General features: G+C 34.9%; 1 protein-coding gene across 1 annotated transcript; it reads right to left on the reverse strand.

Annotated features, from left to right (window-relative positions):
* Nucleotides 1-1,451: 1,451 nt before the first annotated feature.
* On the reverse strand, nucleotides 1,452-22,788 carry LOC128550332 (microfibrillar-associated protein 1-like). Its single transcript, XM_053529189.1, has 10 exons — nucleotides 22,554-22,788; nucleotides 18,433-18,481; nucleotides 17,301-17,495; nucleotides 14,232-14,427; nucleotides 13,071-13,192; nucleotides 11,254-11,362; nucleotides 7,202-7,362; nucleotides 4,456-4,615; nucleotides 3,907-3,996; nucleotides 1,452-2,504 (listed from the first exon to the last, which is right to left on the reverse strand). Exons 1-10 carry the CDS (start codon nucleotides 22,624-22,626, stop codon nucleotides 2,328-2,330), a joined length of 1,332 nt encoding a protein of 443 aa, XP_053385164.1. The 5' UTR covers nucleotides 22,627-22,788; the 3' UTR covers nucleotides 1,452-2,327.
* Between the last annotated feature and the right edge of the window lie 436 nt (nucleotides 22,789-23,224).

The raw sequence follows: 23,224 nt of genomic DNA on the forward strand, positions 1-23,224 counted from the left end.
GCACACATCTTTATCATGATATGAACTTGGGCACCTCCTATTTTTCGTCTCGCTCCGCCCCCTATTTTCAGAGTTATGGCCTCTGAAATAGTAAAAAATGCACATTTTCACCTTGTGATGCACCTAGTTCAAGAAGTATTTAATATAAATGATTGAAAACTTGCATAAGTCTTTACCATGATATAGACTTACACACCTCTTATTTTCTGACTGGCTCCACCCCCTATTTTTAAAGTTATGGCCCCTGAAATAGTAAAAAAAATGCACATTTTCACCTAATTATGTGCCTAGCTCAAAAAGTATTTGATGTAAATTTATGAAACCTTGCTTGGGTCTTTATCATGATGTGTCCTTGCATACCTGGAATTCTTCCTGAGAATCTTAGCATTTATTACAAAGTTATGGCCCTTGAAATAGCCAAAATAGTGGATTTTTTGTTTGTGATGCTCATAGCTCAAAAAGTATATGGCCTAGAATAATGAATCCTTCTTTTACCTCTCAAAGCCACGGTTTTCATGAATAGTCAATAGCAGATTTCACTTCTTTCGCTATTTCTTTATTTAGAAATGGCTTCAGGCCAAATTTCTGTTTTACAACAAATGCGAGGGTTGAACCAGAGGTAATGTCACTAAGTCCATTGCGCATCTTTCATTGTTTTATTATAGAAATTAGATCAAGATGCAAGCTAATTCAATTACATTTACACGCATAAATATAACTTTCTAGGGTTGGTTCATTTTGAATATATCCAACTTGATAGTTCATCCTTAATGACATTTTACCGCATGCAAAAATAGTGTTTCTTTCATGAACAGTAAAAAACAACCAAAAAAACAGACAATCACCAACTTACATCAAAACAACACACCTATTCACATAAAATTATAATGATGTGTAGTTACGTCTTTTACTAATCAACAGTGAAAACTAAAGTGGCATCCTCACGGATAAGTTCATTATGTAGTGCTAAGGCTTATTATTGCTTATCGACAAACATCAATTTCTTACGTCAATAACATCAGTGATGTGCGGCTGTCTTTGTTACCACGCTTTCTGTGCATCTTGATATCTTGATAAGCATTTATTTTTAATGATATTCTCAAAAAGTTTTGCAAATAGATTAAGTACATGGGTAGGAACTGTTTTTGTTTTCTTTGCATTATACAAGTTTAATTGCTACAGTGACATTATTTTGTATCAACCCTCATACTTTGAATATTCTCAAACTTGTTTGTGTTTTTGCCAGTAACTATCCTACTGTATGTGTTGACGGCCAGATCACGCACCCCATTTCTATGTCCCCCCTTTTTTTCGAAAAAGGCAGGGGACAAAAAAAGAGAAGAAGGTATACATGTAGATACATCAAACTTACTCAAAGGTTTTATGCTTAGAATATCTGTACATGTACTTGGGAAGACGGAACAGAATTCATATAGAAAAACAACAGTCTGTAGAAATTCATACTTTACTCATCTTTTTTTTTAGAAATACAAAATATCTGATACTGCACTACTTATTTTGAAAGTAAACATTTGAGCCATACCATGAGAAAACCAACATAGTGCATTTGCGACCAGCATGGATCCAGACCAGCCTGCATGCTGTTAGCTAACAGTTTCTGTAATTGCAGTAGGCTTTGAAAGCGAATAGCACTGCTCCTGACCAGACTGCGCGGAAGCGCAGGCTGGTCTGGATCCATGCTGGTTGCAAATGCACTATGTTAGTTTTCTCATGGTGCAGCTCATTTCCTCCCTGAAAAAAATCTAGCTTGCATACGGTAATCTTTCTTTCTAGTAAATTATGGTGTAAAAATAATTATTATTTCACTTTCTGCTGGTTTTCTTTATGAACATAAATTTCTCCAAAAAACTGCATCCCTATTTATAACAGATATTCTACTTTCACTCACCAAATTACTGCAGAACTGGATAATTTCCCAATTATTATGCCCATTACGAGAACAACAAATTCATCATCTGCTAATTTTATAAATGTTTGAAGAAATGTTCACTGACACTTGCACTCTTTTTTTGTATAAAGAAATTATAGGAACATTGTTTCACTATTTGAAGTTTAGAAGCAAACAAGATTGATTTAAAAAAACTTGTATTGATTTGCACAAACTTTCAGCAAAGTGTTTAAAAAATAATTCCATGGATTAACCATCAACTGAGAATGAATGTAAGAAGTTCTTCCAGAAAAGGAGCCATGAACTTTGCCAAGGTCTTCCACGATACAAGTATCACTGGCTTATGCCACTCTTCTCAATCACAGAGAAAACATTTTCTTATATACAGTATATTCAATGGAGATCACTCATTTTCATTTCATTTCTTTTTCTTTTGACTTGGTCTATCGAATATCTGTTTTGTACCACCGCCTTTCTGATTGTGAAATTTAATGTTCATAGCCGTGTCTGACACCCATGGTGAGTCAAACTGTGTTGTATCCTGATCAACAAGATGCGTGTACTTGGTGCGCCCTGATCTACCAAAGTTTTTGACCTGAAATAAACAAAATATGCAAAGTTTATCATGTACTCTAACCAATGTTTAAATACAACTTTGTATATGTAATAAAATCATCCAATGAAACTTGTACATAAAGACCATAATTATATGGGAAAGCCATTAGAGGGTCTTAATTTACATAGTGATTGTTATTCACAGGTGGAATTACAATGCAAAACATTTACGTATGACATTAATATTGCAGCCTTTAAGCAAGGCGTTCCCAAATAACAAGTAATCTTAGCTTTAGGAAATAATTTTTGCCATTAGTATGGACATCAAGCATCACAGAAAAGAATTATTTCCTTCAATGCTGTATTTAAATTGATCAAATGCTGATTTCCTGGAAATATTGTATCTAAAACAACATCCATAAAACAGTGTGCTGAAATATTGGACAGCTTCTGAGTGGAACAAGGGCAAGAACTTGACAAGACTTACATAACTGAGTTATTTTATTACAAATTCTTACAAAAAAATTCATTATGGCAATGATAACAACTTCGAATAAATCTTCAACTAAATTTTTCCCAAAGTCAAGGACCATAACTCTAAGTCAAACAAAAGGGCAATAATTCTATTCAATTTCAATCAATAGTTTTCTAACTTGGGTTCATTCAATCAATAGTTTTCTAACTTGGGTACATTAGAAGGATGTCTTGTGTGAAGTTTCAATCCAATACATGTAACTGTTACTGAGACACAGCTTGATTGTAACTCGGAATTTTAAATGAAGTCGAAAACGGGTCATTTTTGAATTGAATTTAAGCAAGAGTTATCAAACTTGTTCTGTATGTCTGATGAGTGGGAAGCATTTAACCAAGGTGTGATGCCAACCTTTAGTAACCAGCTTACAGTAGTGAGAATACTAGCTCTTGCTATGATGTAATGGTTTACAGTGGTAACTTGATACAACTGAATGTATTACTGTCAAAATTCTCTTCAAATTAATCTATTTTCAGTAAAAAACATTTGTCAGTCACTTGCATACCCTTTCACCAAAACAGTCTGATATTGTTATGTCGTTAAATTTCAAGAAATATGAACAAGTTCTGAAGGAGCAAAATATATTTCCATAAAAGGACAAGTGCATATTTCTTGATGCAAAGCTTTCATACACGTTTACACTTAAACCTTTATATCATACCTGTGTGCAATTATTAAAAAAACTTTTAATCAAAAGCTTGAGTAAATTTGAAAATATCTGCATTTATAAACCTTTTTACTGACATACACTGAAAGACGTCACAAATGTCTCACATTCAATTTGAAATCTATACATCCATCTTGTAAAATACCGGCATTTAAGGGTCCATCGTAACTTTTATGAAAGTTTGAGTATGTAATGATAGAACATTAACATTACACGTAGGTAAATAAATTAAGAAATATTTACCTGCATGACTTTCGGCAAAACTGTTTTATCGAAATGATCCTCCAATGTAGGCTGAGCAAAATCTCTTTTAAATGAGTCATCATCCCGATCCTGTAATTAAACAAACACATTCATTTCACTATGAACATTTCATTATACACATTTCATCATATATTGTATACATTTCCAACATTTTAGGACAGAAATCACTTTATCCTACCTTCATGCCAAATAAAGGGCAACATCTAGGGGTAGAATAAAACCTGTTATGGATAAAGCCACAAAATCTAATTCCAACAAAACTAAAGAATTTAAGGTAAGCACCTTCACTAATAAATGAATTTATTACATGTCTGTCTATAAATTATATTAATTGCTGGTCAATATTTTGTGCTGTATGACAAGTCTCTATTCAACCCCTTTTCACCTTGAGTAAAAAAAGACAAAAGTCTGTGAAAATTTATTTCTTCTGCCATGTTATATGACACTTATTGAACTGTTTACAGGCCAATAGTAGAAACTGAAGATTGGCAAGCCATTCAATAAGTGTTTATTTATGTAAGAGCTTACCATGAAGAATGCACCTCTGTGATAATACTTCTGTAGAAACTTGTATTTGCCCTTTGGAGCTTTGTTTGTGCGTTGTTTCGGATTGTGTTGAAATTCTTGTCTTCTCTCCTCCTCTGTCATATTGTGGATACGTTCTATCTCTAACTTCTCCTTCTCCAAACTATTAACACAACAAATCAAATCATAAAATAGCAATCTTACTGAAAAACATAATCATTACTTGTAACAAGAGCACCGGTTATGGGTACCATCGCTCGTCTACAAGTGCTGGTCTGAGTATGTAAGAAAAAGAGTTATAGTTCAGAATTCCTAGGTACAAAAAGGGCCATAATTATTACAAAATGCAGGTTAGAGTTATGGTTCTTGGCCTACATAGTTATCTAATGATGATAAACAAGTGTGCAAAGTTTCAAAGCTGTAGCCCTTATAGTGTTTGAGAAAAGGTGGACCTAAACAAAAATGTTAACCAAGAAACTGAAATTTTCTAAGTACAAAAAGGGCCATAATTCTGACAAATTGCATATCAGAGTTATGGTTCTAGGCCTACATAGTCTTCTAATGATGATAAACATGTGTGCAAAGTTTAAAAGCTGTAGCTCTTATAGTTTTTGAGAAAAGGTGGACCTAAACAAAAATTTTAACCGATGCTGATGCTGATGATCAAGTGACGAAAATAAAACATATCTTCAGGATTTGTATTTCAATATACTACAGGTTTTAATTTCGGCACATTTTGTAAATATGACTTCAATGCTTTTTCATCACAAGGGTCTGAAACAACTTTTTTCTATTGCATGATACTAATATTCTTGAGCATCCAAGTTTTACTCTGGACAATTGATCAATTATTTGAATATGAGATATTCACTAGGAGGAAGGTAAATATATTTGTAAATGACAAAATGGTTACACTCAAACTTGCCAATTACAGAGACCGTGTGGCATGTACCAGCACTATAACATACAGCACACAAATACATCTCTCCCCTTCCCTTAACTTTTTAGTAAACTACCGCATACTGCTTCATTTAAATTTAAAGGTGAATTGATATGCAATATACAGTCAAATCACAAAGACAGATCACAAAGACAGACAGAAAAAAAAGTTTAAACTATACCATTTTTGTGCTACAAGTTTTTTTGTTTTTTTTTGTCTGTGTGAAAACAGAAAGGGAAATTACAAAGCTGTATAAGAAATTGGATGCAACCATAACTAATCAGTAAAAATTAAAGAGTAGCTGTTTTTAAAACACAAATGCCTCGCATGCATGATAGCACCTCAGAGAAAACTAGGGACTAAGTTTGTCACCTTGACATTAACCTTAAATAAGACATACTACTAACTTAAAAACACGAATGACAAAACAAGAAAGTAGTATAGGTGTTCTTTCAGACATAACAAATGGGCAAAATTTATCCAAAACTGACCATTAAGAGGCAATAACTTCAGCCAAACACAATTCAATCTGAAAATGCCAACAGTTTGCAAAACAAGGAATTACACTGAGCACAGCAGTCCCGAGAAACTTTTGACTGACAGACAAGACAAAACCAATATATCTCCCCACATATTGGTGAGACATAAAATAAATGTAAGGTATAAAATTTATTTTCAACAAGATTCTATGGAGTTTGATATAAGATGAGTTCCGTACAGGCGCCATCAGTGAAAAAACAATACAACTTGTGATACCATTGAAAACAAGTGACTGAGTATTGCAGTGGCAATACAGAAGTCCTCTACTAGTATAAAACTATGTAAGTGTTCATCCCTTGTGGTTGTCAGCAAGTGTTAAGACTAAAAATGCTTCAAGGCTTTCAGGAGCTATGAAAAAAAAAAACTATTTTTACTAAAATTTCAATAATGGCCTTGACCTACAAGCAAAGATCATGTAAATGACACACTGTCTAATCATGAGGAACATTTGTATTCCCTATTAAGATAATCCATCAATGCACATAAAAGTTATGGAGCGGAAACAAATTTTTACTTGACCTTTAATAGCGACATTGACCGACAACCACGGGTCATGTGCGCGACACATAGTCTAATCATGAGAAACATTTCTGTGTAGTAACAGAAAAATCCTTCAATGCAATAAAAAATACAGGGCAGAAACAAATTTTCACTTTGCCTTCAATAGTAATGTTGACCTTTGACCGACAACCATGGGTCATGTTCGTGACACAGAGTCTAATCATGAAACATTTCTGTGTAATAACAGACAAATCCTTCAATGCAATAAAAAAATACATATTGTCTCATCGTGGGGAATGTTTGTGTGTACCACTAAGATAATCCATTAATGCATATAAAAGTTATGGAGGGAAAACAATTTTTACTTGACCTTCAATAGTGACCTTGATCTTTGACATACAAAAATAAGTCATGTACGTGCATTATCTACATATTGCCCTCTATAAACATACATAGTTTTATGAACCTAGCTTGAATACTTTTCTAGTAATTGCAGTATCCAGATTTATGGACAGACAGATGGACGGACAGACAGACGGAATTCCGATAATCCTCTCTGGTGAACCAGTAGGGTACTAATAAGTGCTGTTGAAACTTTTTAACCTTTGAACACCTCATCTTGAAAACAGAAGTGTCACATTATAAAATGTGTCTATTGATAACATGTTCCTTTAACATTTCTGCTATCTCAATGATATTTAATTGTTCTTATTATATATCACTGCATGTTAGAGCGTTTCTCCGTTATAAGTGAGATAAATATCGTACTTTTCTCGTTCTTCTCGATCACGTTTCAGTCTCTTTAATTCTCGTACTTTCCACGCCTCATATGCCTCCTCGTCATTTTCATCACCGCTATCAAGTAAATCACACGCATCCTGAGTTACCTTCTCTGCCTCAATCTCTCGTCTTCTTTCTTCCTCCACAATCTATACACAGATAATAGAAATTCTAAGTAAAAAGGGGGCATAATTCATGAAATATTGGTAAAAGAGTTATGGCCCTTTAGTCATATGATGTGGGTGATGATGTTCTACAACTACTTTAAGTTTGAATCAAATTCTTTAGGTAATAGCAGATATAGAGTGTAAGTGCATCAAAACTTTAACCTGAAATTTTATGTAAAAAGGGGATATAATTCATGAAATACTGGTGCCAGAGTTATGACCTTAGTGTAAAATGATGTTGGTGATGATGTGGAACAACTGTTTTAAGTTTGAATCAAATCCATTCCGTATTTACAGAGATATAGTGGAAATGCACCAAAATTAACCTAAAATTCTAAGTAAAAAGGGGACATAATTCATATTACAAAAAATTGGTGCTAGAGTTATGAACTTTGTGTCATATGATGTGGATGATGATGTTGAGCCATTTTAAGTTTGAATAAAATCCATTTAGCAATAACTGAGATAGAGTGAAAGTGCATCAAAACTTAAACCTGAAATTCCAAGTAAAAAGGGGAGATAATTCATGAAATATTGCCCAGAGTTACGACTCTTGTGCCGGGTGATGTGGGTATTGATGGGGAATAACCACTTTAAGTTTGAAGCATATCCATCAAGTGGTTACAGAGATAGAGAAACTAGAATGTGTCTGTAGGACACAGGGTGTGCCACCCCCCCCCCCCCCACTCAGGGTTTCCACTGGCCCCAATTTTTTTTTGGCCACAAAATATCGAAGTCAACGACACACAGGGGGAGCGTCCAGTGAGTGTATTCTCCAACACAAAGTGCATGTTGCAACAATTTGTCATTTATACAGTTTTTTCATTATTTGATTGAAAAACTTATTGGGGGATGGTGGGGGAGGGGGGTATGGGGCTCTCGCCTTGGAAATTTTTGAAATACAGGCATGAAATGAAGGCCTCTGGTGCATTTTTATGTTCAAAATTTTGAGATAATGGAGAGGTTAGTACCCTTTTGATGAGGGGGTGGAGGGGGGGGGGGGGTCAGGGGGCTTTCCCCCTGGGACATTTTGAAATACAGGTATAAAATGTTGGCCTCTGATGCATTTTAAGGTCCAAAATTTTGAGGTAAAGGAGGGGTTAGTACCCTCTTTATGAGTGGGGTGTCAGAGGGTTTTCCCCCTGGAAAAAAAAATAAAATGAAGGTACGGTATGTTGGCCTCTGGTGTGTTTCTTGGTCTAAATTTTGAGAAAATATTATTATTTCTTTGCCAAAATAGCAGGGTACTTCTCATCAAAAATTAAAAAATACATTTGCATAGGTAGGTCTTCTCTGAATGACCAAAATTAATCGGAAATTGGGGTCGTGAAAATGTCTGACAAACGTAAAAAAAAAGCAATCAAGACTAGCATTATTTATAAAATGAAAATTTATAACTTATTTTCTATGGCCAGAGTTAATTTTTACCATTGATTTCTGTTTGTTTATCGCAGTTTTTCATTGGAATTTGCCAAAATCAATCTACAATCATGATTATTAAAAATTATTGGAATTTATCGCGGATGTCCCGTTAGTCGTTCATTCCAGGTTTTGCTACAAAATATAACTTAGAAATGGCTACTTTGACACTACTTTCGTGATTCCGCTTGTTAAAACATGTTTAAATCAGCTATCATTGTCTTTTAATTCAGTCCGTGAAACATGACTTTCATTTGTTTACTACCGCGCCATATTACTTCAATCAACGATGACACATGTAAAGGCGGAGCTTAATAATTTTGCCGATAAAATACGTCACGCGTTCTACATCCAAAGCTGTCATTGGTTTATCGCATGTTTAAATTAAAGTCAAAGATCGAGAGGCACGTGGCAGCTTGTGTAATTGATCCCGAATCGCAAATCCCTCGCTTGGTGACACGCTGTGTATTGTGTATCATGAACAGAAACGCCTGCAGGTAATATTGATTTTTAAGGCAAGACAGAGAAATACACATTGTAAAAAATACATTTACAGCAAAAACTTTTTTCGCCAATTTTTTATTTTTTTCGCCATTGGTGACTTTGGCGAATTGCAGCGGAAACCCTGCCACTGGTACATTTGTCACAAATAAGGGGAAATAATTCAAATGTTTGCAGTCTTAATGGGGTATAGCCTCAAAAAAATTATGAAAAGAGTTCATTATTGTATACCATATACTTTTTGAACTATGAGCATCACAAACAAAAAATCCACTATTTTGGCTATTTCAAGGGCCATAACTCTGAAATAAACGCCAAAATTCTCAAGAAGAATGCCAAGTGTGCAAGGTCACATTATGATAAAGATTCAAGCAAGGTTTCATGAATTTACATTAAATACTTTGAGTGAGGCACATAATTAGGTGAAAATGTGCATTATTTACTATTTCAGGGGCCATAACTCTAGAAATAGGGGCGGACCCAGATGAAAAATAGTAGGTGCGCAAGTTCATATCATGATAATGACTCAGGCAAGGTTTCATCAATTTATATCAAATGCTTTTTGAGCTAGGCGTGTCACAAGGTGAAAATGTGCATTTTTGACTATTTCAGGGGCCATAACTCTAGAAATAGGGTGCAGACCCAGATCAAAATTAGGAGATGAGCAAATCTATACCATGATTAAGACTCATGCAAGGTTTCAGGAATCTATATCAAATACTTCTTAAGCTAGGCGTGTCATAAGGTGAAAATGAGCATTTTTGACTATTTCAGGGGCCATAACTCTAAACATAGGGGGCGGAGCCAATGAAAAATAGGAGGTGCACAAGTTCATATCATGATAAAGACTCATGCAAGGTTTCATTAATTTATATCAAGTAGTTTTTGAGCTAGGCGTGTCACAAGTTGAAAATGTGCATTTTTGACCCTTTCAGGGGCCATAACTCTAAAATTAGGGGGCGGAGCCAGACGAAAAGTAGAAGGTGCGCAAGTTCATATCACGATAAAGACTCATGCAAGGTTTCATCAATTTATATCAAATACTTTTTGAGCTAGGCACGTCACGAACTACGGACGGACGCACAGACGGACGGACGCACGGACAAGAGCAAATCTATATGCCCCCACCACTCAGGGGGGGGGGGGGGGGGGGGCACAAAAAGAGAAAGTACATCAAAACTTTAACCATAGTGTGGATGTGGAAGGACGCCAATGCCAATGCCGGTGCAAGTAAGATAACTCTCCATATACTTTGTATAGTCAAGCTAATAACCAGCTTAACAGGTTGAGGTATAGTAAACATGATTTTAGTACATTTTTTTGCTTCAAACCTGCATCCTCAATTGTGTTCAATATATTTCTATACCTAAAGTAGTACTCTTGGCAAATATAGATAATTCTTGTTCCTAATAATAAAGTTAAATACAGATCCTAAAAACAATAAGCATATTCCAGACATAATTTTTATAACTTAATTTACAAATGTATTATCAATATCGTAGTCTGTACCCTAAGTGTTTGTTTTCTCCACTCCATGGTTATAGTCCTTAGCTCAAATGTTTGATTTCTCCACTCTTTACCTTAAGTGTTTGAATTCTCCAAACCTTGGCCATAGTTCTTACCTTAAGTATTTGTTTTCTCTGCTCCTCTGCTAGCAGTGCTCCACCAGTAAATCTTATACTGTTTTCTCTGCTCAATGGCCAGTAGACCTTAAGCCTTTGTTTTTTTCTGCTCCTTTAATAACAATAGTCCTCATCTAAAGTGTTTGCTTTCTACACGCACTAGACATAGTCATTACCTTAAATGCTTGTTTTCTCAGCTCCTAGGCCAGTAGTCCTTACCTTAAGTGTTTGTTTTCTCCACACACTAGACATAGTCCTTAAGTGTTTGTTTTCTCCTCTCCTAGGCCAGTAGTCTATATGTTAAGTTTGTTCCTAGACCAGTAGTCCTTACCTTGAGTGTTTGTTTTCTCCGCTCCTCAGCCAGCTTTTTAGCCTCAGCCTCAAGTTCTTTTGCTTTAGCTTCACTTCTCTCTTTGTCCTGTACAGAGAACCTGTCCTTCCTGAAAATCAGTTTTATATTAAGAAATTTCAAGTTTTAAACTTGTTCAGTAGCAACTTCTCATCTAAATGGTATTCACATATGGAAAATAAACTGAAATTTCAAGTGTACATGTATTATTTAAGCTTAGATCAATTATCATTAAAAGTTATTGACCATCTCAGTGTTAAAATATTTTATACACAGACAAATAGAATCACACAAACCTTGCTGATCAGGAAATCTTAACCTCAGTGGAAATTTTTACCGAAAGCAAAGTTATACAAAGTTTCAGGATATATCTCAAACAAGGGATGGAACAACTTCAGTCTGCATGTGAGTTTTATTTGCTCCCTATTTCTACAATATTTATCTAGCTGGCCATTACTGGAAACATATACCAGACTATTAAACTGTTATCAACAACAGTGATATCACATACCAATGACATCATCAAGTGAAAACTTCTTAATACTGCAGCTATGTGTATGTTAGATGAACATTTGTGCCAAGTTTCTTTAAAATGCTTCAAGCAGTTCAAGTTACAGAGCGGACACAAAACAAAGTCATATGACCTTTGAAACCCTAAGTGTGACCGTGACCTTGAAGCGAGCCATCCAAAACATAATTCTGCATGTCGTCTCAATGTGGTGAACATTTGTGTCAAGTTTTTTTGAAATGTTTCAAGGCGTTCACGAGTTACAGAGCGGACACCAAATTGCTAACAGATGGACGGACACTGGCATCATAACATAATACGCTCCCTTCGTGCATCAATGGTGTGGACAAGGGATATGTGAGAAGATTCACTAGTTTGTCTCATAATTGAGAAGTACGTTTGCCTGTTCCAGACAGGTTCTATTCCTGCTCCTTTCCTCTCACACAAACATTTTAGCAAGGCTAGTTTCTTGCCATTTTACCTACTACCTTACGTTTTGTTTCATTATCTTAAGCAGAAACACATCAAAACTAGCCAGTTGTTACCAACTCTCGAACAAAATTTTATATTTTTCAATAATTCCTCATCCATCTTAGATCAATTCTAACATTGCAAATGGTAGACAAGTATAGAGAAAAGCCAGTCATTTACCTACATGTTGTTCTGGCTCAGTTCAAAAGCACTAGTTTTGCTTTGAAAAAATTGGTAGCAGAGGAATTTCATAAAATCTAGCAGCGATATGAAATTCAGTGGTTATTTTCTGTTAGGTAATGTATCCTTTGGTTGAATATTTGAAAGAAATATTCTAAGAACAAATGTTTCTCATGCTTTCCATCTAGTATCAACATGCTTTCCCTCCCATTTTCACTGCAATTGTCATTCAAGAGTTGGTTCAACTGGTCAAAGATGCTTAGTTATAGTACCACATTAGGGTCATAGCTGTTATTTATAAAGGTCATGTTGACAATTCAAAAGTAGATAAAAAGTGATGACATAATGATGTTACTCTACAATCCAGGTGTGAATTTATTTGGCTACAATGAAACTTTAAAGCTTGTACATGTAGTCGCGAATAACTAAAAGTAATGTTTAAGAACTGGTCTAACGAGACTAACTTTCCGTATACCCAGTCATATATCCTCGATTTTATTAAAACTGAGTCTGGAGACCAGCCACCAAATACAAATTTACCATTAGCAAGTTTCAAGAATGTTTTCAACAAATCAGATGCTATATATTTAAGACTGGTCTCCTAACAAAGCTTTGTAATCTAGGACCATGGTTGACTTACTTTCTCACAAAAACTGGTTTCAGTCTAGGACCAGTCTCCTCTTCTGAATCGGAATACTCTTCATATTCTGAGGATTCTTCGTCACTTTCTCCTGGCTTTTCGTCCTCCAGATCTAAAATATCCTAAAAATATAAATGAAAAATCTTTCTTCTTAATCTATTAATGATGGACTTTCAAATTAGATACATGTGACTTGAGCAAATTACAAGTATAGTTTTCAACAGACAACATAAAGTTTACCATCATTTGAAAGGCATTTACATTTACCAAATTATACCATAGTTCCACAAAAGAATAAAGTAGATGCGTGTCCAGTAGATAATGGTGCCCACTCATAATGTCACTATGGTCCTATGTTACTTGTTGAAAATGCAAAATCAAGTAAACTTTTATATTACTGTATAGGTTATGTTTACGTATTTTTGTAGTCGAGCATAACACCATACTAAACAATAGTCCTATCATGTTTCATGACTCTAGATCAAATATTCTGAGATATTTGCAACACAGACTTTGTGGTACTTAATGCACAATACTGACAAAGTTAAGGGCCATAACTCTGGTGTTGCTGAGTGAAATCTGAAACATAACCCTAGGTGCATAACTCCACATGCTGATTAACATTCCTATTATGTTTCATGTCTCAAGTTCAAATACTTTTTGCAAACATGTGATACAAACTTTTTGAGCATTTATGCATATTTTTGACTTGCAGAGTGAAATCTCAAACAAAATCCAAGGTGCACAACTTCACATGCTAAATAACATTCCTATAGGGTTTCATGACTCTATGTCAAATATTAATTGAAATCTTTCAAGCCCTTTGACTAAGTCAAGGGCTATAACTCTGATCATGCTGAGTGAAATCACAAACAAAACTGTAAGTGCTCAACTTTAAAAATATATGCAGAATACAGAGAATAAAACTGAAACTTTCTTTTTCCCTTTAAGTTAACTGGCATTCAGTTAGCATCTACACAATACCGGTACACGATCATATGTTTTAAGGTCACTAAATAAGTATGTTATACAGATAAAAAAAAACCTGTATTATAAGGGAAAAAAATAGCTGCAATCAACTTTACTGCAGTCAAAACTTTAGAAAGGTTATGGGATAGGTATGAATTCTTTCTAGATGGATTTATTACAAGTAATAGTGACCTCTTCCTGTTTACGCTGCAGGGCTCTCTGTCTCAACAAGTTTCTACGACGTTCAATTTCTTCATCATCAAGTTCCTCCTCTTCCTCGCTACTCTCGTCATCGTCTGCTGCTCGGCGACGCACTCGCTCCTCCTCTGAATCTGTGCCCTCGGCAATAATTTCAGGTTCTATAACCTGTCTCCTATGTCTTGCGACTCTAAAAAATTAGGCACATTCATTTTATTGCATCTGATAGAAAATCGTCTGCATGTAAATATTTCGATATCTGTCTGACAAAAAATCATAATGGACTGGGATTTCCAGAAAGGATGAAACAAATGTTTCTTACTACAACAAAAAATTACTTTCATAGACTATTCCTTGACTATTCCTTGACTTTTGAAATTTTATCTTTTAGGGTTTCCAGCAACAAGGACAAATAAAATCCCCAACTATTCAGTGACAATTTTCTCCCCTTCAGCCAACCAACCTATTGATTTACTGTCCTTCTTGTTTCATTTTCAAGCATCTGAAGGTCAACAAACAATGTAATAGAACAAAAATATTACAAAGATATTTTCAAATTAAAATGACATGGTTGTTTAAGAGGTACAGAGTATGGTGGCATTTTCTGCCACAAATAGCTATGTAGCTATTGCCATACTTAAATCAGAGGGCCATGAAGGCCCTATATCACTCACCTGATTTTAACTGCTTGCTTGAACAGTTAAAAGTTTCTACCAAGCTAAACCATTTGAACAAACTTATAAAGATCCATGCCAGGATACTACTAACCAAGTTTGGTGTAATTCTTGCCAGACTATTCGAGATAAGTATTGAAATCTGTATGAAAAATTATACATGTGGCTCAAATAAAAAACTGCTAAAGCTTAAAAAAAACCCCAAAACTAGGTGAGTAGGTCATGGTAAAGATTATTCAAGATAACTACTGAAATCTGTACGAAAAATTATACAGGTGGTCCAATCTCTTTGCTGTAGCTTCAAAAACTATAAAGTAGGTCAGAGTTAAGAATATCAAGGATGAGTATTGAAATCTGTATCAAAAGTTATATACACGGTCCAAATTTCTATGCTGTACCTTTAAAACCAAGAATGTAGGTCAGTAGGTCAAGATTAACACTATTCAAGAAGAGTATTGAAATCTGTACAAAAAATTATACATGTTGTACAAATTTCTATGTTGTTACTTCAAAAACAAGAAAGTAGGTCAGTAGGTCATTATTAAGACTTTTCAAGATGAGTATTGAAATCTGTATCAAACATTACACTTGTGGTCCAAAATTCTTTGCCACTCCTTCAAAAACAAATAAGTCTATGTTAAACAAGGGACCACCTGGTTGTGGCCTATATTGACCTATTGACCCGAGGGTCATGATTTGAATTTCCTTGCTAGAGAACCACTAGAGCATGCCACATACCAAATATCAAAGCTCTGGGCCTTATGGTTTCAGAAAAGAATGCTTTTAAAGAGGTTTCTTTATACAAGTCTATATAAACCAGGCGCCCCCCCCCCACGCCCATTTAACTCCAAAAGGGGATAATCTGAATAATCTTTTGTTAAGGACCTATATACAGGGCCATATTTGACCCTAGGGGATAATTTGTTCAATCTTGGTAGAGGACGACTACCAAATATCAAAGCCCTAGGCCCTGAGGTTTTCAAGAAGAAGATTTTCAAAGTATTTCCCTACACAAGTCTATATAAACCATGTGACCCAAAGGGCGGGGCCATATTTGACCCTAATGACATTTGAACAATCTTGGCAGAGGCCCACTGAATGCTACACAGAAAATATCAAAGCCCAAGGCCCTGTGGTTTTGGATAAGAAGATTTCCCCTTATAAGTCTATATAAACCAAGTGACCCAAGGTGAGGCCATATCTGACCCTAGGGGGATACTTTGAACAAATCTTGGTAGAGGACCACTAGATGAATCTAAGATGATGCTACATAGTATATATATCAAAGCCCTAGGCCCTGTAGTTTTGGACAAGAAGATTTTTAAAGTTTTTCCTTTCGGTTGCCATAGCAACCACAGTCCTGTACAGAATTCAATTCTTTGAACAATTTTTAAGAAGACCATCCAAGGAACATCCCTGTGGAATTTCATCAAAATTGGCCTAGCGCTTTAGGAGGAAATGTTGTTTAAAGGAAAATGCTGATGGACGACGCAAAACAGACAAACACTGACCACAATAGCTCTACCTTGAGTACTTCTTGCTCAGGTGAGCTAAAACATTTTTCAATAAAGCCAAGTTTTCTGAAAAAAAATGTCTGAATAGTTGGTTTCCTGGAAAATCTACCTTATTTACATTTTTATCTCAATAACTTTTGTTTAAGTGCCCACAGCTGCCATTTATTAGCTAGATAGGATTTTTGATACTTTCATTTTACATTTTGACTATGTTTTATGTAAATCATATTGATCAGTAACTAAGATTTAAATGATATGACCTAAAAATATTTGACCTCAGGTACCTTTCTTTTAAACTTGACCAAGACTCCATATAGGCAAACATTTTGACAATGATTTATGATGATCAGGTTTCTATGATTTGACCTAATGGCCTAGTTTTTTCCCCCCAAGTGACCCATTTACCATTTTATTCTAGATTTTAAACAGACAAACATTCCAACCAAATCTCATGAAGACCAAGTAGAAAATGTAGCATATCGAGTGTTAACCATGTCTTTCTATGACTTGACCTTGTGTCCTAGTTTAAGACTTAGATAATCCAATTTTGAAGTTGACCTAGATTTCAGACAAAGTTTTTATGCATATCGAGTAGAAAGTGTGGCCTCTAGAGTGCTAACAATGTTTCTCTATGATATGACCTATGTCCTAGTTTTTGACCAAGTAACCCAATTTTGAACTTCACCTGAATTTCACAGAGATAAACATTCTGACAAAGATTTATGATGATAAAGTAGAAAATGTGGAATCTAGAATGTTAACAAGGTTGTTCAATGATTTGATCTAGTGAGCTAGTTTAAGACCTGAGTTTTATGAAGATCAATCACACACTGCCACCAATTTATCTTACTCTTTGCTCATAAACTATATCTAACCTATCATCATCACTATCACTATCAGATTCCTCAACACGAGATTTCCGTGCCTCTTGTAGACGTCTCAATCTCCGATCCACAAAACTTTCTTCTGGCTCTTCTTCAACTTCTTTAACAACTGGTTTCTGTCCAGGTTTTTTCTGAATGAATTCTTCATCACTCTCTCCTGAGCTACTGTCTGGAGCATAGTCTGGTCTGTAAGCCAAAAGAAACTGTTCAATGTATTCCAATGAAATAAATTAAATCATTTCACAGTTTTGGTACAAAAAATACAAAAAAGGATTACTTCAAGTATACTAAACATGGCCACTGGTACAAACTTAGTTGTCATACATCATTTTTAAGGAATATCCCAGTAAACTATGAAAGAAATAAAAGTGTCCAGGACACTTATGAATTTAGTAATAATAACTAAATAGATTTTAATCAAGATTTAAAACTGCCTTTCAATTCTTTTGTCATTTCTCAATGTAAGATAAACCTTTTAATACTCAACTCTGTAGAAATGACGAAATTAAAACAATTAAATGAAAACATCATAATAGTTTCAACTAAGAATAATACTTTTAATCAAAATTGAACCAGTGGCAAGTTTAACAGCTTGTTAAAGTTTCAAACAACTGGACTCTGGTTATTGAACTTGGTGAAGATAGTATGTCCCTAAACATTCTAAGTCTGGAGAAAATTGGGTAACAATTCCTTAAGTTATTAAGTGGACACTCAATTTTCACAATTTTATGTAATGCAAGGGCCATAACTTAGGAGTGACTGGGAGTATCTGGCTGTTTATCAATGATACAAGATATTATGCCCATAAACGTTGTTACAAGAATGGTGAACATCAGGCAGGAACTACAAGTTAGAAAGTGGACACTGTCAATTTTTATCATTTTTAGAAATGCAAGATCCATAACTCTATAACTCTTTATTGAACATGGCCTAGATATTATGCTAATAAATATTGTGACCAAGTATGGTGAACATAAGAACTGCTCAGAGAAGGATAACATTACTGGAATTTGCCTGTCCACCTACCATTGGTGTTCAAATAGTATGTCCTACTTCACAGTTTAAATTTGTCCTAAGATCAGTTTTAGACTGGTTAAATTTTCTTTTTACATTCACAACTTACCTTTTTCCTGTTACGTATCTGTTAACTTTCACCTTTTGCATAGAAACACCTGTAACAAAAATGTTTAGAATTTTTCATGATGTAACTACAAGTTTTCAGTTACAATATTAGAAATCTTTGGTGAAACAAGAGCACCGCCTTGTGGGTGCTGACGCTCATCTGATTTTTTTGTATAATAGAAATATTGTCCTACCCATGATTTTCTAAGTCTAAAATGGGCCATCATTCTTGCAAAAAGCAGGACAGAGTTAGAGTTATGTTTCTTGATGTACAGTGTCCACTTATGATGGTGAAAAACTGTTAAAAGTTTTAAAGCAATAGCTTTGATAGTTTATGAGAAAAGCTGGCTTAAACATAATACTCAACCAAGAAAACTGATTTTCTAAGTCCAAAAGGGGCAATACTTATCGCAAAAAGCAGGATGGAGTTATGTTTCTTGCTGTGCAGGGTCAGCTCATGATGGTGAACAAGTGTTGCAAGTTTCAAAGCAATAGCTTTGATAGTTTAAGAGAAAAAGTTGACCTAAACATAAAACTTAACTAAGAAATCTGATATTTTCTAAGTCCAAAAGGGTCATAAATCTTGTAAAAAGCAGGATGGAGTTATGTTTCTTGCTGTACAGGGTCAGCTTATGATGGTGAACAAGTGTTCCAAGTTTTAAAGCAATAGCTTTGATAGTTTAGGAGAAAAGCTGACCTAAACATAAAACTTAACCAAGAAAACTGATTTTCTAAGTCCAAAAGGGGCAATAATTCTTGCAAAAAGCAGCATGGAGTTATGTTTCTTGCTGTACAGGGTCAGCTTATGATGGTGAACAAGTGTTGCAAGTTTTAAAGCAATAGCTTTGATAGTTTAGGAGAAAAGTTGACCTAAACATAAAACTCAACCAAGAAATCTGATATTTTCTAAGTACATAAGGGGCCATAAATCTTGCAAAAACCAGGATGGAGTTATGTTTCTTGCTGTACAGGGTCAGCTTATGATGGTGAACAAGTGTTCCAAGTTTCAAAGCAATAGCTTTGATAGTTTAGGAGAAAAGCTGACCTTAACATAAAACTTAAACCAGGCAACGCCGAGGCAGACGCCGACGCCAACACCGATCAAGTAATCACAATAACTCATCTTTTTTTTTTCAAAAAATCAGATGAGCTAAAAATCTTACCCTCTTTATAAACTTTACCTAACCTTGACTGTTTCCCCTTGAATACATGTATGACACACTGAATCATGAATGGTGACAACTGTGTTTAGTGTAAACTGGTGGTCCTAAAAGGGGCCAAGTGCCACCATTTGGACAAATTTGAAAGAGGACCTTACAATGATGCTTCATACCAAGCTTCTTGAAGATCCACCTAGCAGTTCATGAGCATCATTTAAAGGTATTTGTATCTTTAGCTCTAGCAACCCCTAAAATGGGCCAAGCGCCAGGTTTGTTTAGATAAGTTAAAAGAAACAGTTTAGGCATAAGGTGAGATGTGTTAAACTGGACTAATTGCTGGGCTGAACATATTAAAAATCTAGAACCACTAAGTCTAGAGGAAAGTTGATCCACTGTACCATAAACTTCAGTTAAAAACTTATTATTATATTCTGCTAAATATTAATACATGTAACATACAAGAGCACCGCCTTGCGGGTGCTGACGCTCATCTGATTTTTTGTGATAAAATATGTCCTACCCATGATTTTCTAATCTAAAAGGGCCATCATTCTTGCAAAAAGCAGGATAGAGTTATGTTTCTTGATGTACAGTGTCCACTTATGATGGTGAAAAACTGTTGCAAGTTTTAAAGCAATAGCTTTGATAGTTTATGAGAAAAGTTGACTTAAACATAATACTCACCCAAGAAAATGATTTTCTAAGTCCAAAAGGGGCAATAATTATTGCAAAAAGCAGGATGGAGTTATGTGCTTGCTGTAACAGGGTCAGCTTATGATGGAACAAGTGTTGAAGTTTCAACAAAAGCTTTGATAGTTTAAGAGAAAAAGTTGACCTAAACAAAACTTAAACCAAGAAATCGATATTTTCTAAGTCCAAAAGGGGCCATAAATCTTGCAAAAAGCAGGACGAGTTATGTTTCTTGCTATACGGTCAACTTATGATGTGAACAAGTGTTGCAAGTTTTAAAGCAATAGCTTGATAGTTTAGGATAAAGCTGACCTAAACATAAACTAACCAAGAAAACTGATTTCTAAGTCCAAAAGGCAATAAATCTTGCAAAAGCAAGATGGAGTATGTTTCTTATGTACAGGTCGCTTATGATGTGAACAAGTATTTCAAGTTTAAAGCAATAGCTTGATAGTTTTAGGAAAGTTGACCTAAACATAAAACTTACCAAGAAATCTGATATTTCAAGTACAAAAGGGCATAAATCTTGCAAAAGCAAGATGAGTTATGTTTCTTGCTATACAGGTCAGCTTATGATGGTGACAAGTATTCAAGTTTCAAAGCATAGCTTGATAGTTTAGAGAAATGACCTAAACATAAAACTTAACAGGCGACGCAGACGCCGACGCCGACAACCGCTCAAGTGATGACAATAACTTGTTAGATAATAACATAAATAGGCGCACATATGCCTTGTCAAGCCAATAGTTTTTAACAATTTTTTTTTTTCTGCTGAATTTCAAATATAATTCATTCAAGGGTTTGATAAGCTTGTTAATCAACATTTTATTTTACAATAAATTAATCGGCACTGAACAGTCTATTCATTCTGAGTTCCTTGATTATATAGGTTTCAAAAGAAAATGTTAACATTAACATGCTGTTAACTGTAAACCATTTAGATCTAAGTTTTAGATGAAAATTCATCTACATCTACTTTGTACTGCCCAACAATCAATTCTGATGATAACTGGGAGGCACTTGTCTGTTGTCTTGGACTGACTGTTAGAAGTACAAATCTGTATCCAAAGACACTTAAAAAAAATCCATTTCTGATTTTTTAACAATATCTAGATAATATCCCGGCACAACCAGTTTCCGACTGCTTAACAAGTTTTCTGCCCAGTTTTGTTCAAATGCAAGTCCAACTCTTTGGTTTATTGCCTCACACTTTTAGTCAAAATAATTCGCCGTTCAGATTGTTTTATATTTGTGACGGGCAAACTAAATGTCAAAACTTTGAAGGAACAAAATAATGGAAGATGAATCACAGTATACAGTCATGTAAAGTTAGTGGTTTTATCGCTTACGGATATTGTCGTGTGTAGACACGGTTAACGTTAATCGAGCACAGTACATACATAGGTTTAAATCACCAAAAAATTCAAATTTTGGATATTATTTGATAATTTTGGCATAAATCAATGAGGAATTGAATCCCCTTTCAATACATGTAAGTTTTATTTGAATTTATGGCCAATTCGTGAAATAATCGGCATTTAAAACTATAGCATGTAAAGCGTCATCAGCGATGAAAATTTCTTTAACTATTTTGGTCATTCGAGTGTTTGACGCAAGTGGGGATATTGCCCATATGAAAAAATTATCTCAATATTTCCTAGGATCGCTCAAATTTGTTGGACTACACACACTTTCTATCAGCACAAATGTTATAAAAGCATACCATTAAAGTTTCAAGTTTCTTACCGAATTCCTATAATGATCTATAGTTTTGAAAGTCGTCAGTAGGAAGTCATGCTTAAAATCAAAGAACTATAAAATACACAGAATGGCAACTGGGGATAATCCCCCGTCATCTTGTGTTATCTTATTTCAAAGCGAAGTATAAAACTGGCGGTATACCCGGCGCGTAATAAACCGAATCAAGTCTATTTTTGAAACGACAACTGTCGTTAAAAAGTAATTAATCTTATTTCAAAGCGTTTGCCGACTTGATCAATCATGATCAACAGACGCTTACAACGAGATCTCATTCAGTTGTCACGGGATGTTGGCGAGATTTGCTCTATATGCCTTTCAAATTGCCGATCTTTTTATTTTTATAGCTCTTTGTAAAAATTTACAACCTAACTCCGAGACAGACCATGTGAGTTTTTTCGCTCTAAAAAAATATACGGCAGTAAACTTACAGTAGTTAAAACTGTAGAAAATCCGAAGTCAGGGCCTAATGTGATGATATGAAAAAATATATTCACTGTACTCAACAAATTACCTTTCTCTGTTTTCACAGGAACAGCCCCTGCTGTGGACAAAATTGGAACAGTTGGTTTTTGTCCGGAATCCATTTTACTTCAAGTACTTGGTCTCAGATCTATGAACAAGACTCTAAAGGAGTGAAAACAGGAAATAAACAACTGTATTTGTATTTATTTGCTTTTTACATAGCAATAACAATTTTGTCGGACTTTTCAGATCTAAATCAATAAACGCTGCAAAACGCGGAAATTGCGTCTGATTGACATCGATTTCGTGTATCGTATTAGAAGTCAATCGTAAAACTTACTACTTAGGTATAACTACACTAGTTCATTCTAGGCCTGTTAAAGGTCGAACACTGATAAATCAGAACGTTATTTCCGCGCTTTCTAGAATATCATTTTTTTAGAGAATTGTATTTCCACCAAGAAGTATACATTAACTATTGAAAAAACAAGAAACCGTGATATGTAAATTTGGACTCACTTCATTAGTTTGACCGTGACCCTGTGGCAGTGTAAGGCCCAAGACTAGGATTTGAATAGCCTTAATCATTTGGCTTATCGGGATGACTTATTTTATGATCTGATATTTTATAGCTGTCACCCCTCTAATGACGGAGACAGTGACAGTCAAAAGTTATCGCGCTGTCCTGAAACGTCCTATTATTTGGACTAGGATTTGAAC

Source organism: Mercenaria mercenaria, chromosome 17, assembly GCF_021730395.1.
Source record: "Mercenaria mercenaria strain notata chromosome 17, MADL_Memer_1, whole genome shotgun sequence".
In the NCBI taxonomy this organism is placed as follows: domain Eukaryota; kingdom Metazoa; phylum Mollusca; class Bivalvia; order Venerida; family Veneridae; genus Mercenaria; species Mercenaria mercenaria.

Bases quoted from the DNA above. Each gene is read 5' to 3' on its own strand.
- LOC128550332 (XM_053529189.1), bottom strand. From the start codon at position 22,626: ATGGATTCCGGACAAAAACCAACTGTTCCAATTTTGTCCACAGCAGGG. The intron at 14,428-17,300 runs GTTAGATATAGT...CTAATTTTTTAG, and splicing joins AGTGATAGTGATGATGATAG to AGTCGCAAGACATAGGAGAC. The intron at 2,505-3,906 runs GTAAATATTTCT...TGTTTATTTCAG, and splicing joins TTTTGCCGAAAGTCATGCAG to GTCAAAAACTTTGGTAGATC.